At 38.6% G+C, this 16,275-nt stretch overlaps 2 protein-coding genes across 2 annotated transcripts in view; both read left to right on the top strand.

The window, feature by feature from the left end:
* Positions 1-12,480, top strand: part of LOC107743097 (leucine-rich repeat neuronal protein 1-like) — a 20,597-nt gene extending 8,117 nt beyond the window's left edge. The window contains exon 2 of the mRNA XM_016556211.1: positions 7,789-12,480. Coding sequence (XP_016411697.1) covers positions 7,883-10,117 — 2,235 coding nt within the window. The 5' untranslated portion in view covers positions 7,789-7,882 and the 3' untranslated portion in view covers positions 10,118-12,480. The remainder of the gene's footprint in view (positions 1-7,788) is intronic.
* A 1,886-nt stretch (positions 12,481-14,366) lies between these two features.
* Positions 14,367-16,275, top strand: part of LOC107743098 (OTU domain-containing protein 5-A-like) — a 33,544-nt gene continuing 31,635 nt past the window's right edge. The window contains exons 1-2 of the mRNA XM_016556212.1: positions 14,367-14,618; positions 14,651-15,230. Of these exons, the coding sequence (XP_016411698.1) occupies positions 14,661-15,230 (570 nt within the window). The 5' untranslated portion in view covers positions 14,367-14,618; positions 14,651-14,660. The remainder of the gene's footprint in view (positions 14,619-14,650; positions 15,231-16,275) is intronic.

Below are 16,275 nucleotides of genomic sequence, written 5' to 3'. Positions count from 1 at the left end.
GTGTTATATTTCAATTTCACAAAGAAATGTGCAGCATTTTGTCCAAGCAATAATAAAAGGACACATTTAATTTATAATTTGTCTTAAATCTCATTTTGTTAAAAAAAATTGTGAATCGAATCAAATCGTGAAATCAAAATCGTGAATTGAATCGAATCGTGAGTTGAGTGAATCGTTACATCCCTAATATTAACTATTAGTAAAATGAATTTTTACTTTTTTTGGCAAACGATTATATCCTTCTTAACTGGATAGTTCCCACAGTTTAAAGAGACTCATTTTTTCTGAGGGTAAATTTGCTGTCTATTTTTGTCTTTTTCATCTTCTTATTACTATAATCTCTCAACTGTGTATTTATATTCCAGATTCACTAAGTCACTCAGGTGATTCTCTCATTCACTCTTTCATTCAGCTCTTTTCCCAGCTCTCTCTCTCACTGTGTCTGTATGTCCCATCACACACATATGCATTAGGAAGCCCCAAGGGTTGGTCCTTTTTGCTTCTTCCTGTCAGGTTGCCATGGCATCAGGCAAGGTGGCCCCATTTCCTGCCGTGCAGAGGGGCCGGGGGGTTACGTCCAGAATGACCGTCCCAGTGTCTAATGCGATCAGACACGCGTGTGGAGTAGTGTCACACGCTACAGCCAGACTGAGACTCACACACACACAGAAACCTCTGCCGCCCTCTCACACACTCCACCTTTCCTCATCGCTGAAGGTGATCTGATCTCTGCAGCAGCAGGATGGGCGGCAGCAAGATGGCTGCTGCTTAAGATGATCTGTCTCCAGTCTGTTAAAGGATCAGCGCTTACATACACTCTTAAAAATAAAGCTTCTTTATTGGCATCTTTGGTTCCATGAAGAACCTTTAATATGCATGGACGCTTTCCATTGAACAGAAGGATCTTTATAGTGGAAAAAGTTTCTTTAGGTTAATTAAAATTTTTCACACTAAGAAAAGGTTCTTTAGGAATCACTGAAAGCTTCTTTGGGGAACCCAAAATGGTTCTTCTGTGGCATCACTGTGAAAGCCTCTTTTGGAACCTTTATTTTTAGTATATCACAAAGTAGATCTCTTAAAATCTCAGTTGCTCCTCTGAGACAGCAATGAGATTAAATGGAAAGCAAAAGGAGACTTTTGAATGTTTTTTTTTTTAATCAGTAGCATTTCAGGGGATATCTCAACAACATTTCTCAATATGAACTATACAATATATCTTATCAAAAAGATTAAAATGATCTGTGCTGCTAGCTCTATATTCTTACTATATGTCAACAGTCGTCTTTTTGTCTTTTTCTCCCAATAATTTTTTCCCAGTTGCTCTTAAAATGCACAAGTTGGCAGAATGAGACTGAGCACACGGGGAGAGAAGCTCTCTAGCCTTAGGCAAGAAATATATGCAAATATGCTAACGTGGATGTAAATGCTTGGCCAACGCATTGCTGGCATAATAATGGTCTCTTCTGAAAGCAGACACTTGTTTTCTCAGCAGTGTTGTTATTGTTAACTAAAACTGAAACTACTGAAAATCATTTTTAAGCTAAAATGAAATACATATTATAGGAAATTTAAACTTAAAAAAAATAAAAAAAAATGAAATAAAATAAGTTGAAGTTGAAGCACTAAAATTAAAACCAGAAATAAATTTAACCTAAATAGAAAGATTGAAAACTAATAAGAATGACAAAATCACATAACAAAGTTACCGAAACGGAAACTATACAAATGAAAACATTCAAAATATCAGTATATCAGTATATCAACACTGATTTACAGCCTGTGGCTTCCATTTCTATCTACTCAAATAAAGAGAATGGAGAGAGTATAAAATGTATGCAATATACATTTTAGAAATTTTGTATAAAAATGGTTTGTCAGAATTAATTTTCGACATATTTCAAATCAGAAAAAAATTCAGACAACAATGGTGTCATCACTTGTCATTTCTACATTTAAATCACTCACAAACAATGTATTTTGCAGACTGGTCCAGTTAATTATCATAATGAGCATGTACAGTATTATAAGAAGCACAATGTATGATAAGGCAAGGCAAGTTTATTTATATAGCACATTTCATACACAATGGTCATTTAAAGTGCTTCACATAAAAGGAAGTAAAATAATCATAATAAATAATCACAACAATAAAACATAGTTGTTAGACCCCTAGAGAGAGTCAATGCATTCACCTTGAGAACTTCATCTTTGTTTCCAAATGCAATGACTTCAGTTTTCTCCTTGTTTAACTGAAGAAAGTTCTGGCACATCCAACTGTTAATTTCATCAGTGCATTGGCAGAGGGAGTCAATTTGTCAATTTGTTTCAGTTGGCCAAAAGGCTAGGTAAATCTGGGTATCATCTGCATAGCTGTGATAGGCAATTTGGTTCTTTCTCATTATTTGACTTAGTGGGAGCATATACAGGCTAAACCAGAGCGGTGCAAGAATTGAGCCTTGTGGGACTCCACATGTCATGGACGTCCACTTAGACTTATGCTCTCCTATACATGCAATATACATTTTAGAAATTTTGTATAAAAATGGTTTGTCAGAATTAATTTTCGACATATTTCAAATCAGAAAAAAATTCAGACAACAATGGTGTCATCACTTGTCATTTCTACATTTAAATCACTCACAAACAATGTATTTTGCAGACTGGTCCAGTTAATTATCATAATGAGCATGTACAGTATTATAAGAAGCACAATGTATGATAAGGCAAGGCAAGTTTATTTATATAGCACATTTCATACACAATGGTCATTTAAAGTGCTTCACATAAAAGGAAGTAAAATAATCATAATAAATAATCACAACAATAAAACAAGGTTAATGAGTGCTGTCTCTGTGCTGTGATGCGGTCAGAAACCAGATTAAAAATTGTCCAGGTATCCATTTGAGTTTAAGTTGTTGTTCAGCTAATTAAAAAGTACCTTTTCAATAATCTTGCCTATAAAAGTAAGATTTGATATTGGTCTATAGTTGCTCAATATGGTGTTTTTAAGATTGCTCTTTTTCAGAAGGGGCTTAACAACTGCAGTTTTCAGGGAATTTGGAAAAGTCCCAGAAAGAAGTGAGGACTGAGATCTAGTAGTACCAGCACTGATATTTTGCCAGATTCAGAATTTAAGCGAATATCATTTATTATCTTAATGAGCGCTGTCTCTGTGCTGTGATGCGGTCGAAAACCAGATTGAAAATTTTCCAGGTATCCATTTGAGTTTAAGTATTTGTTCAGCTGATTAAAGACTACCTTTTCAATAATCTTTCCTATAAAAGGAAGGTTTGATATTGGTCTATAGTTGCTCAATATGGTGTTATCAAGATTTCTCTTTTTCAGAAGGGGCTTAACAACTGCAGTTTTCAGGGAGTTTGGAAAAGTCCCAGAAAGAAGGGAGGCGTTCACCACTTCTAAGATATCTGCGTCTAAACAGTTAAGCACACTTTTGAAAAAAGATGTGGGAAGTGTGTCAAGATAGCAGGTTGACGATTTAAGGTGCTGTACTATTTCTTCCAAAATTTTGCTATCAATTGCTTCAAAAACAGACTGTCTGAATCTGTCTGATTATGGCCGAATATGGTTGTTATCAGATATATATATATATGTTTTGCCCTTCAAGTAGACAGGAGCTGTAGTTGCATGACTGGAAATAGTTGACAAGACAAGATGGCTAACAAGTGAACTGACTCACATTAGTAATAGAAAGTTTCCTTCTCAGATCAGCATAATTTAGTAGATAATGGACATGATGATAATATGACAACCAAATGTGAGATTCCATCAATATTTTTCTAAATGTGCACACTTTTCGACCACAATTTCATATGGATGTTTACTAAACACTTGACATGACAAATACCAGAGACTAAATCATGATAGAACAGGTATATCCTTCCTGATTACATTATAAAACTCCTACCTTCGCAATGATATAAAGTTGGTAACGATTTATAATGTTTTGACAGTAAAATATGCATAAATGTAAACAAACAGACCCTGTGTGCCACTGTGATGGTAACAAACCTCAGCACTCAAGGAAATTATAGAGTTACCTTCATATGTCTGTGCCATTAAACCAAGTGTTTTATTGGTCAGAAAGCTCCCATAAACATGTTTATATGATTTACCTTGCTCAGCATGATTCTCATGAGAGTAGTTGACCTGAAAGAGAGAAAGAACACGGTTTATGCTAATGTAAGCTATACACCTCTCACTGGGATTGCATACCTGTATTGTGTTATGAATTGTTGCGTTTGCATTCACTTGTGTAGAGCAGGCCTACGTTTCACGGTAGCCTATATAGGGATTTCCAATAGCTTTGTTTCCAAAGAAACAGGTTGTACGTGTGTAGAAGTGGCTCTAGTGTTGTTAAAATCTGATCTTTCCTACCTGAACCGCCTAGGGAGCTACAACAAGCAACAAAAAAATGCGAAAGGTTGCACGCTCGGTATGAAATGTTTTGGACTTTTATGCACCAATACGTTGTGACAGCACAAGTCTTTGAGGTACATCAGACGTTTGAGCCTCTTTGCAGCAAAGCGGGACACACCCCACCCGTCTGACTGTCCCCTCCCCCCGTCATCTCGCCCCTCTTCAACACACCTCTCAGGGGAGTTAATTTGTGTTCGACGCATGGAGAGATCAGAGTATGGAGGGGGGTGATTGAGGGTGGGTAATTTTTCCCCATCTTGTTTTCATGTCCAGAGCCAGTGCTGTCTGAGCGCCATGTCCGTGTTCAGTCTTTGTTCTGAGAATTTTGAACAGGCCTATCGCTGTACACGAGAGCGCTTTACACGGGCTGAGCAGATTAAAAGACCCTAAGACTCAGCGGAATAGGCAGCTCATGTCTCTGTGTGAAAGTGTTGGATTGGTTTGTTTTACTGCCGCCACACGTGGGTTTGTCTGTCTCGGCTTGATATTGCAAGCACACAATCTGAAGTCAGAGGTTCATGATGTTAAGTGATGTAAAGCTTCTTCATATTATGAAAAGTACTATTTTTTTTACTATGTTTTTCTGAACTTCTTGGAGTGTAAATAACATGGTATATAAATGTGGACGCCTAAACCTACATAGTAGTTGTCAGTGTAGGACACCATGGTATTATCATCATGGTTAATACCATAGTACTTTTTGGTATTGTGAAAGAGCTCTTCTCTTATGAAAGACAAAAATATATGGGAATGTACTTATAATGCAATATATTAAGCAATGCATTTCAACATATGGGAACTATGTGCTTATATTGTATTCATGCTATGATAAATGCATGGACTTGTAAGGCAAGGCAAGTTTATTTATGTCATACACAAAGGTAATTCAAAGTGCTTTACATAAAAAGGAATTAAAATAGTCACAAGAAATACAAATAGAGAATAAAAATGATTAAAATGATTTAAAATTCTACTAAAAATGAATTAGACAGAATTCATTATCAGAATATGCACGAATTATAAAGAATAATGAATTATAAAGAACTTATTACAAGAATTATCAAAAACTATATGACTATATAATCATGCGTATAAAATATATAACAATGAAGTCAATGAAAAGCACATATTCATTTTTCTCACTGTATTGTTTGCATAGTTATACATTTCATAAACGAAAATGTGTTATGGTATATAAGAAAAAAGTGTCTACTGAAAATCAATTTTATGATTTTTGAACAATTTGACTATATATCCATATTTATGTATTTCAAGTCTATTTATACACACATAGTACCAAATTTATATTTTGAAGTTTATTATTGAATACATTACAATATACAAGTATAAATATATTGTCACATATTATTCAATGTATGAAAAGCAGCAATTCCTTATGTATTATTTAATGTATTGTAATATTTTAACATGATATGTTATTCTGTATATTTTCAATATACATTAAATTATTTAATGTATTGATTGTTACTATATAGGGAAATATGTGTAAGAGTTCCTTACCATGGTTTCACCACAGTACGTTTTTGTTAAGGTCAGATGAGCAGTAAGGGAAACAGATGTTCAGTATTGAATCAACCACACAAAACCCCTCTCCTCTTAGTGTTTTATTTTGCATATGACATAACAGAAAGGGAAGTTGCGCTTCATTGCATCACTGGGTCTATTCTAATGCACAGCCAGGATGTGTGGTTTGTGATAGACGAAACTTTGTTCCTCTCTGTGATGTGCTTTGAACAAAGTTGTTGTTACACGTGGCGCACAATATAAGTGTCAATTTCCATCCGTAATTTATCAGCTTTCATTTGAAATATTCTCAACTGTTTTTCTTCTGGACCCAGATTTTATATTGGGAATGAAGTGGTGTGACCCAACACAGAATGTATTAATATTACAGTGAGCCAATAATTAGTCTCTGTTTTATTATGAATATTTCGTTGCATATCACACAACCTGTCCATATAGCTTCTACCAAGTCATGAATTTACATTTATGCTTTTGAGTCTGATTCCATGAACTGACATTTGCTTTGCTTTACTGTTTAGATTACAACGACACTACAAGTTACAGATGAAGTTGTGTGAACATATTGTAGAGTTAGTTTGATCTAAAGCACAGCCTTAAAAAGTTTCTGTCTATTTATTTGTCTATTCTAACTATACACAATTAGTGTATATGGCGATTTTTTTCCTTTGTACCCATCAGCACAATTCTTTGACCTACCAGTTGAGAACCACCGTCAAGAATCTTCTAAAGCCCGTAATGCCGTTTGTTCTAATTAATTCTGTTGATCTTCATCTTCAATTAAGGATTTGTGAAAACATATGGTAGCACTTTTAGATTTTTGTAGTTTAGTGTCTGTGTGAGTCATGCTGTAAGACCTATTAACAGCTCACAGTCTTCGGTTCTTCTCTCGCACCTCCTGCCAGTTAAATTCAGCTCATTAGCACCGAGCGGCAATCAGGGGAGCAATGCATTACAGGCCCTGGCATGGTGGGAGATCAAACGGTAGTCCATCACTAAACTGAACTCGGGGTATATCTCTTTTTTATGACATCGAAAAAAGATGAAGAAAAACGCCACTGTGCATTCTTGTATGTAGGTTGCTTTCACTCCAAATGCCTTGCAGAAGATTGAATATGTGTCAGGTGGTGCTAAGCAAATTCGAAAGTAGCCAAAATGCTTGAGGCTAAAATATGCCCCTGAGATCTCAAATGCCTCTGGCCTGGACATATTTTGTCCGTTGGATGTTTAGAGTGTGATAAAGTGCTTGGAAACTGTTTTATTGCATTGGTGTTCATTTTGCCTTTCCTCCTGTACAGTTACAGCCCCTCTGAGAGCTGTTATACTCACCGGTTACAAGATCGTGCAATTCTTCCAGGCGCACTTACATTTACGGGAACATGGTATTGCGATGTACGGTGCAGCACACTCAGGCTTTGATGTGTGGCTCCTTTCATGTGTTTGTCGGAGCCTGTGCTTGGCAGGTGTATTTTTGCATGCAGGCCGGAACGATTCTACATACTCGCTAACAATTGCTCCCTGTTTGACTAGAATGAGAGATGACTGAATAATCAATTATCAGAGTGATCTCTGAGCACTGGCAGGGGAACGAAGTGTAGAATATTAAAAATGTCAATTCTGGATATTTAGTCATTGCAACAAATGATGCTTTGATTTGTTTGTATGATCTTAATGAGAGCAGAAATTCCAGTCTTTGTTTAATATTCTCTCCGCAACTGATGCTAATAAATATCGCATCTAAAGTTTGCACTTGGCTGACATCATATAATCTGCATGATTTATATATCTTCTTTCTTTTTCATTTTGCAGGGCTGGATGAGAAAATTCCTGTCTTCCATTTCGTAGAAATCTTCCCTCCAACTGTCAGCTACCTACTGGGTGCAGCACTCTAGAGATCTTCAATATGGAGAGAACTGCCATTTCCTCTTCACTGCTCGCAGTCTGTTTCGTTTTGGCTGTGTGTCGCTGTTCCCTTGCAGCTCCCTTCTGCCCTGCCCAGTGTGTCTGCGAGACCCGCCCATGGTACACGCCTCAGTCGGTCTACCACCAAGCCAAGACTGTTGACTGCAACGAGCTCCATTTGAGCAAAATCCCATGGAATATTTCAGTCGATACTCAGGTGCTGCTTCTTCAGAGCAACAATATCTCCAGGGTAACTTCAGAACTCCAGAGCTTGGTAAACCTTACAGAACTGGATCTCTCCCAGAACCACTTCACACAAATCCAAGACGTTGGCTTGAGTAACCTAAGCCAGCTGGTCACACTTTACCTTGAGGAAAACCAAATTAAAGAGCTGCCTGATATGCGTCTAAAGGACCTAGTCAACTTAGAGGAGCTTTATATTAATCATAATCAGATATCTTCTATTGATCCTAATGCGTTTTCAGGCTTGGGGAACCTGTTGAGGCTTCACCTTAACTCCAATAAGCTTGTGGCGATAGACAGCCATTGGTTTGAGTCCCTACCCAACCTTGAGATCCTAATGATAGGGGAAAATCCCATTCTCGGACTGCAAGATATGAACTTCCACCCCCTCTCTAAATTGCACAGCTTGGTTCTCGCGGGAATGGGGCTCAGGGAAATACCCGAGGGTGCTTTCCAGGGATTGGACAATCTCGAGAGTCTCTCGTTCTTCGAAAACAAGCTCACGGCCGTGCCAAAGAAAGCCCTGAGCGTTCTGCCGAGCCTCAAGTTTCTCGACCTTAACAAGAATCCCATTGTCCGTATACAGGAAGGTGACTTCCGAGACTTTCCCCACTTAGAGGAACTCAGTCTGAACAACATGGATGAGCTCGTGGCGGTTGAGAGGGGCGCGTTCTCTAACTTACCACAAATGGCCAAATTGGAGCTCTACAACAACCCTCACCTGTTCTTCATAGACCGAGCCGCTTTCCTGAAAATGAGTGGCATGCGCACCATACTGATCCACAGTAACGACCTCATGCTTTTGCCCCATGAGATTTTTTCAGCTTTCCCCAGTCTGGATGAAATCAGTCTTCATGGCAACCCACTCAGGTGCGATTGTCTCGCCAACTGGTGGCCCGTCCTGGGCAACCAATCAAGCCTCAAAGTTCTGGAGCCCCAAATAACTCTTTGTGCCTCCCCGCCACATCTTGTTGGCCAATCCCTTCAGGAAGTGGTATCTGCAAGTTGGAATGGGGCAAGCAATACCTGCCTGCCTCTAATTTCTCAGCAAGCCTTCCCTCCGCAGCTCAACGTCACCTTAGGACAGCTTCTAACACTCAACTGCTGGGCCGTGGCAGATCCAGCACCTCAGTTTTACTGGGTGACACCCACCGGAGACAAAGTCACTTCTGAAGCTGTTTCACCATCCTCGAATGAGGGAGGAGGAATACCGAAGAAGCATCGGATGCAAGAACAAGGTGCTCTAGAGATCCCACATGTTGAACCCGAGGATGCTGGTCTCTACACGTGTGTTGCTTGGAATGCAGAGGGAGCCGACACCCGGAGCATCTCTGTGTATGTGGATAGGAGCAACTGGCATGGTGTGCGCCCTATTGGAGGTCATCAAGGGGTGCTGAACACCACGGGATCCTTGGTAATCCTGGCAAAAATCGTCCATGCCCAGTCTGTGGTGCTCGAATGGAAGGTGCACCCATCCGCCGCCTCTTCCAACCATGAGGTGTCACAACCCAAGTGGCTCAGCGCTACGGTAAAAATCGACAACCCGCAGATCAGCTACACGGCGATGGTCCCCGTAGATGTCCAAGAGTATAACCTCACACACCTCCTGCCTTCCACGGAGTACCAAGTTTGTCTGACCATGGCTGGTACCGAGCAGACCCAGCACTCTTGCATCAACGTGACCACCAAAGAAGCCAGCTTTGCTGTGGAGATGGTTGCCCAACCGACCAACGTAGCCCTGGCGGCGGTCATGGGCTCAATGTTCGCCATCTGCATCATGGCTCTGTTGGTGTTCTACATGGGACGCCGCATGAAGCAGAAATCTTGTCACCACTCTCTCAAGAAATACATGCAGCACACCACTTCCATTCCTCTGAACGAACTCTACCCACCACTTATTAACCTCTGGGAGAATGAGACGGAAAAAGAAAAAGAGGGCACCGCTGACCCTCAGAACTCACAGATAGACACTTCAAAAACATACATGTGGTAGCTGCACAGCAGAAAGTATATAGAAGAGACATTTTAAACAGTATATGTACTGTCTTGTACATAAACGACAGGTATGTATTATTGATTTGTCATTGTGAAAGACACATGTATTTTTAGACTGTACCCTTCAATGCCAAGCACACTTGGTTGCAGTTGTGATTTGTTAGACAGCCAACAGACGTGGGCAGCAAAACACACTCTATGCTTTTGCATTGCATTGTATTTTCTGAGACTAATTCAACGTTAAGCATGCCAATGTGTTAATAATTCATATAATTGATTCATTCTATATCAGCACTAAGCAAGCTAATACACTAACACAGATCGACACTATTTATATCGCCTCACACATATCAAATGCAGTCACACATGACATCCGATTCTGGAGTTTTTGCATGGAATTTTTTGCATGATATTTTGGTGCTAACAGGGAGTTTTTTTTCCTAGTTGTCTCACTTCTAAAAATACCCAGGAGTGAGAAGGTGACGTACGCGTGCTCGTTGCTCTCATTTGTCTTCAGCTCGTCACATTTTATCACCTGCATTGTAATGAATATAAAACCTAAACCAAACCTGCCAGGTGCTATGAAGTTGCTGTTACTGCAAACTAATTAGCTGTCATATGTAATTAATATCTGGAACACAACTGCACAGCTGTGCTTATTTATTCTTGCATTGTTAAATAACTATTTATTGAGGAGTGTGTGAAAATGGCTGTGTTTATTAGCACTGACTGAAAATGTATTTCATATTTGATAGAAAAAGAAATCATTAGACTATAACGATCATGTGGTTCAAACGCCTGACATTTACTTGCAGACATTCACCATTGCTAACAATGATGGGGCCGTTCTATGCTTTGCACCTCATCATGCGCTTGCCGTTTTGATTACCGAGAGATTGCTTCAGTTCTCAGTTAAACATGTTGCCAAACTCAATATTCACACAATTCAGTCTTGGTGTGGTAAATTAGGTAACAAGTGTGTGTAGAGAATGAGAATTGAATCGAATAAGAATAAAAAAAAGAATCAATGTTGTTTTTCTCCTCACATAGATTAATTAATCCTTAAAATACAAAAGGACCATGAAAACAATATTTAATTCATTTTTAAGGTTTTGACATGTTTAAACCTGTGAGATTTGTGCATAATCCTGCATCATATCGATTAATACAAATGTTATGCAAAACACATGCTCATGTATTGTTGTTCTGTTGTGTAGGCCTATCAGCAAATGACATGTATCCAGGTATTGATGAATATAACCAAATTAAATCATATATTTAGTGTTCAAGGGTTTACCTTTACAGCTGCACTCAGTAATTTTTAAAAACGTTACAACCCTAAAGAAACAATTATTATTTTTGAAAAACATTAACATTAAATAGACTCCAGTCATATTGGTAGCTAAATAAAAGCTTTTTTTTAAAATTTCAAATGGACATCACATGACCAGATGTAATCACCAGTTAAACTACTAGTTACTTTATTGTGAATCTGTACCTGTTTTCTGATACTGTCGCTCACAGGATTCATTTATTGTTGACGACTGTGACTAGTGCATTTCTCACAATCTGAATACTTTAGCATGATGCTGCATTCACATTGCTAAATGTCAGTGTACTGTAAGTCCAATAAGACCATCAGTGCAACATAAAAACAAATGAAAAAGATTACTGGGTGCACTTCTGTTATGTATTATTTGAACCAAAGATGAGACACATATTCAATAGTTCTCTCATCACTGTCATCAGTCAATGAGATGTCATGGTATATTTAGCTCTGAAGGACAGTGAGGGAAACTATCTATTATATATTTTAACACCTCTTTTTTTTGTTGTTGGTATTTTATGATGGATTTTATTTTAGTTTCTAATTTAAGGGGTTAGAAAATGCAGTCAAGTTCATACAGACAAGGTCTAGAATTGACATGTGAGCAGTCAGTTCTAATGTGAAATGTTGTTCGTACTCACGTCACATGTTTTTAAGATGTTCTTTCATCACTGACTGTAAATCACATTGTGTGTTATTACTGGCAGAAGAGCAGAGAAAATGTAACCTTAGATTAAGCATTAAATGTATCACTACAGCTCTGTCCTCTAGTGGTGGAGAACACTAATGACGTCTTACACGATTTACTTGTATCTCAGTGAATAGCAGGGTATTTTGTAATAGAGGAATATTATTGTTATATTTCAATTAAGTCAAATATAATGGTTTTACACTGTTAAGACGTGTTGTGACGTCCGTGCGCAGTAGTTCAGGAAAAATGACTGTCTGAAGAAACATTTGAGAGAAATAAACACTGTATCACCACAACTATACAGCTTCTCTTTGTTGTTTTCTCTTGAAGAGGACTCTTTTTGTACAAACACTCATAGCAGATATCTAAAACTGTGCTTTGCTCTCTTGCTTGTTCTCTTTTAGATTTTGTTTTTAAGTTTCCCCTTGAGGGACTAGATCACTAAATATGACACACTGTACAATATATGTATGTATGTATAATGCTATATGTAGAATTTTTAGTAAAGTTCAATAGAAATATTAACACATTACACAGTTCCACCTGAGATACGTTACCCCAACATAATTAACCATTCATAAAATGGGTTTTAAACTTTTCTAAATAATAACATATACCTATAGTTAAGTTATATACCAAGATATAAATTCAGAAATGTATGAAATAAACCATTTTGTTCTATTGGGAAGCATTCTTTCAAGGGTTTATAAGTACTTGCTATGCTTTTATTGTCTTTTGCTACTGTTTTTGAAATATAAAATGTCAGCGCTATTCTATTTTATTCTTTTTAGTGCTGTTGAGTAATTGAAACACACAGAGCCACACAAAACTGGTTGAGGTATAAAATAACATTTTATTAATTTTCAAACATAGAATGTAAGGTGCAATGGCTTGTGCATCTGCAGTGTTTGATTTTAAAATGGCAAGAAAGTTAACATGAAACACAACTGTTTCAGTGTTTTTACTACTGTACTATAAGCTACAATAACAAGTGAACACTGGCATACATTTGAACACACTGACCAAAATTAAAATAGGAATATTATTGCAGACCACAAAATATGAAAGGAGCCAGCATTTATTTAAAAGAAAGACAGTACATGCACATCACTTTTTTTTTTTTTTTACTATATAGATATTTTGTTCAGAAATATGTTCATTACAAAAGTAAAATCGATTGCAAATGTTTCACGTTGACGTTAAGCTTAATGGGTTAAACCTCATTATAGGGTTATACTTTGAAATAATATCTTAACCCTCATAATGCGCACATCACTTTTTTTTTTTTTTTTACTATATAGATATTTTGTTCAGAAATATGTTCATTACAAAAGTAAAATCGATTGCAAATGTTTCACGTTGACGTTAAGCTTAATGGGTTAAACCTCATTATAGGGTTATACTTTGAAATAATATCTTAACCCTCATAATGCAAATAATGCAAAATCTGTATATTATTTTTATATTCAGATTTTTTATGCTGCAATGGCAACAAACTTCAGTCTCAAAAGTGGGTGAGAGATGGGGAAAAGGCTAGATATAGTTTATAAAAGTATTGTGACACTAATATAGCTTCATAAATAATTTTACAAAAAGTGTTTTTGACAAGTAATAGTACTTCATACCTGGGTCCAAAATGACCCCAACGTGAAACATGTACAAAAAATTCTTAAATTGTAATAAATGAATGAATGAATGTGTATTTTAAGCATCTTAACGCATTTGCAAAATTTTGTTCCCTTACTAAAAACTATGTATTTTAAAACATTTTATGTCACTTAAACTGTTACGTCTCTTATCTGTCAAAATGGACCCCAATGCATTATGAAGGTTAAAATATACACAGCAAAAATAATAAACAGGCCTAAATAAATAAATAAAAATAAGTTGTAAATAAAAGAAAATTGAATCTTTTTTTTTTGTCAGTGTAAAGCTATAAATTCATAAACACACTTTTGCTTATACAGTGTGAAACATGGGGTTTACCAAGATTAGCACATGGTAATGGATCAGAAATGGCTCCACATGGTAGCGAGTGATGCAGTGATTTGAATTCCACTCTCACCATTTTATTCGGGTTTAATAAACACTCATAAGAAACAGATTAGAGGCAATAAATACCAGAGGTGGACTCTAGTTACTGGACCATAAAGTGCTGACCAGCAAACAAGACACACGAATGAATGAATGAACAATTCAACTGACAGCTTCTGAAGCAGAGGCGGAACAAGCAGCGAGACGGAAATGACGTGACGGTGTCGTCAGCTGTATGTTGACGTTGTGTGGCAACAGCAGGACCGAGGGACGGAAGACGGTTTGTTTTTGTTCTGTTATCCGCCGTTTTTACCCTCAAAACCGCCTCATATTGAATTAAATTCGCTCCGGGGTGACATGAGCCAGTATTACTACTTAAAAGACGCCCAAGTTTAAATGTTCAAACGCGTTAAAAAAAAAAGTCGTTAAAACGGACACCCTCCGTCCCTGAACGGTCATGACGCGGACGCCCTCCGTCCCTGAACGGTCATGACGATCCTGCCGAAGAAGAAGCCGAGCTCATCGGTCGGTGTGTCTGATCACCCCGATGACACCGACCGCAGGACTGGATCCGATCCGCACCAGCACTCCCACGGGGTCCGGCCGGGTGCGAGGCCCCGCGCTTCCCCGCCTCCCTGGTCATATCAAGCCGCTCCGCCGCCGTCCAGAGACGACAGGCGCACTGAATCCAGCTCCCGGCCGCAGCAGGCCTCTCCTCCGCCGGTGGGCGCCGGGTCTTCGGTTGGCCCGGGGGATGCGACGGGGATGGCGTGCGTTTCCGGGGGTCGGGCTGAGCTGTCAGGAGGGGTGGGCTGTGGAGGTGGGATGGGAGGGTGCTGCTCGGGGCCTGGGCTCAGTAAGAGGAGGAGACAGGCGACCTGCTCCGGTGGGGTGGCCGGTGGAGGGAGCGGACCCGGGGCGACGGGCGGTGGAGGAGTCGGCGGCGGAGGAGGAGGGGGTCCCAGTCCCGAGCAGGAGGAAGGAGCCGGGTATAACAGTGAGGATGAGTATGAAAATGCTTCCAGACTACAGTCAGAGGACCCAGCGACTGTTGAACAGGTATGTGGATGGATGATGTCACCTCACAACCATATACAGCATGTTGATTTTGATTTAAAAATATTACACGTGTTCTGCTTCTGACACTGTTTAGACACTAGTATAAATTGATAGAAAGAAAGAAAAACAGAACAATAGATAGTTTGATGGATGGACAGACTGACTGACAGCTTGGTAGATAGACTGTCAAATAAATAGGTAGGCAGATAGATAGATAGATAGATAGATAGATAGATAGGCAGAAAGATAGATAGATAGATTACAGAATAGTTACAGAATGATAGATAGACAGACAGATAGATAGATAGGTAGATAATGAAATGGTGGATAGATACATTAAATGTGGATGGATAGACATAATCAGATACAATATATATATAGAGAGAGAGAGAGAGAGAGAAATGTATTGATATTGATATTGATCGTATAAGTGAAGATGCATAATGTCAGTGACATCAGATGGCATGATAAATTATAGAAGACTTAAGGCAGTTTTATATGCTGTGCCCTGCATTAATTGCTTTGTGTCTCCGTATAAGATGCAATACATGATTAGACTGCACTCAGCATGCATGGTATTACGGATGCAGAGGTTTGTCTGGGCAGGAAACAAGTGTTTTTAAAATGATACAAGAAGTTTGGCTGAGTAAACGCATTTTTGTTTAGAAGAGAGGGTCATTCTTTAAAGTCAAATGAAATGAATGAATGAATGATGCATTTATATAGAGCTTTATTGTGTATTGTTGTACACCCAAAGCGCTTTACAATCATGTGGGGGGGGGGTCTCTCCTCAACCATCACCAGTGTGCAGCATCCACCTGGATGATGCGACGGCAGCCACAGTACAACGGCGCCAGTGCACTCACCACACACCAGCTACAGGTGGAGAAAAGAGAGAGTCATAATCAAAACTGTGCATATTTAATTTCTCATCATATAGTGACTAGGGCTGGGTGATATGGCATAAAATATTATATCGATATTTTTTGCATGTCATATGCAGTGTTTCCCCTGCCATTATATTAGGGGGGCGGCCCGCCCCCCC

This window comes from Sinocyclocheilus rhinocerous, unplaced genomic scaffold (assembly GCF_001515625.1).
Source record: "Sinocyclocheilus rhinocerous isolate Xijiao unplaced genomic scaffold, SAMN03320098_v1.1 scaffold797, whole genome shotgun sequence".
Lineage (NCBI taxonomy): Eukaryota > Metazoa > Chordata > Actinopteri > Cypriniformes > Cyprinidae > Sinocyclocheilus > Sinocyclocheilus rhinocerous.
Note: the sequence above shows the minus strand (reverse complement) of the source record. Positions and strands in the feature narration are given on the sequence as shown.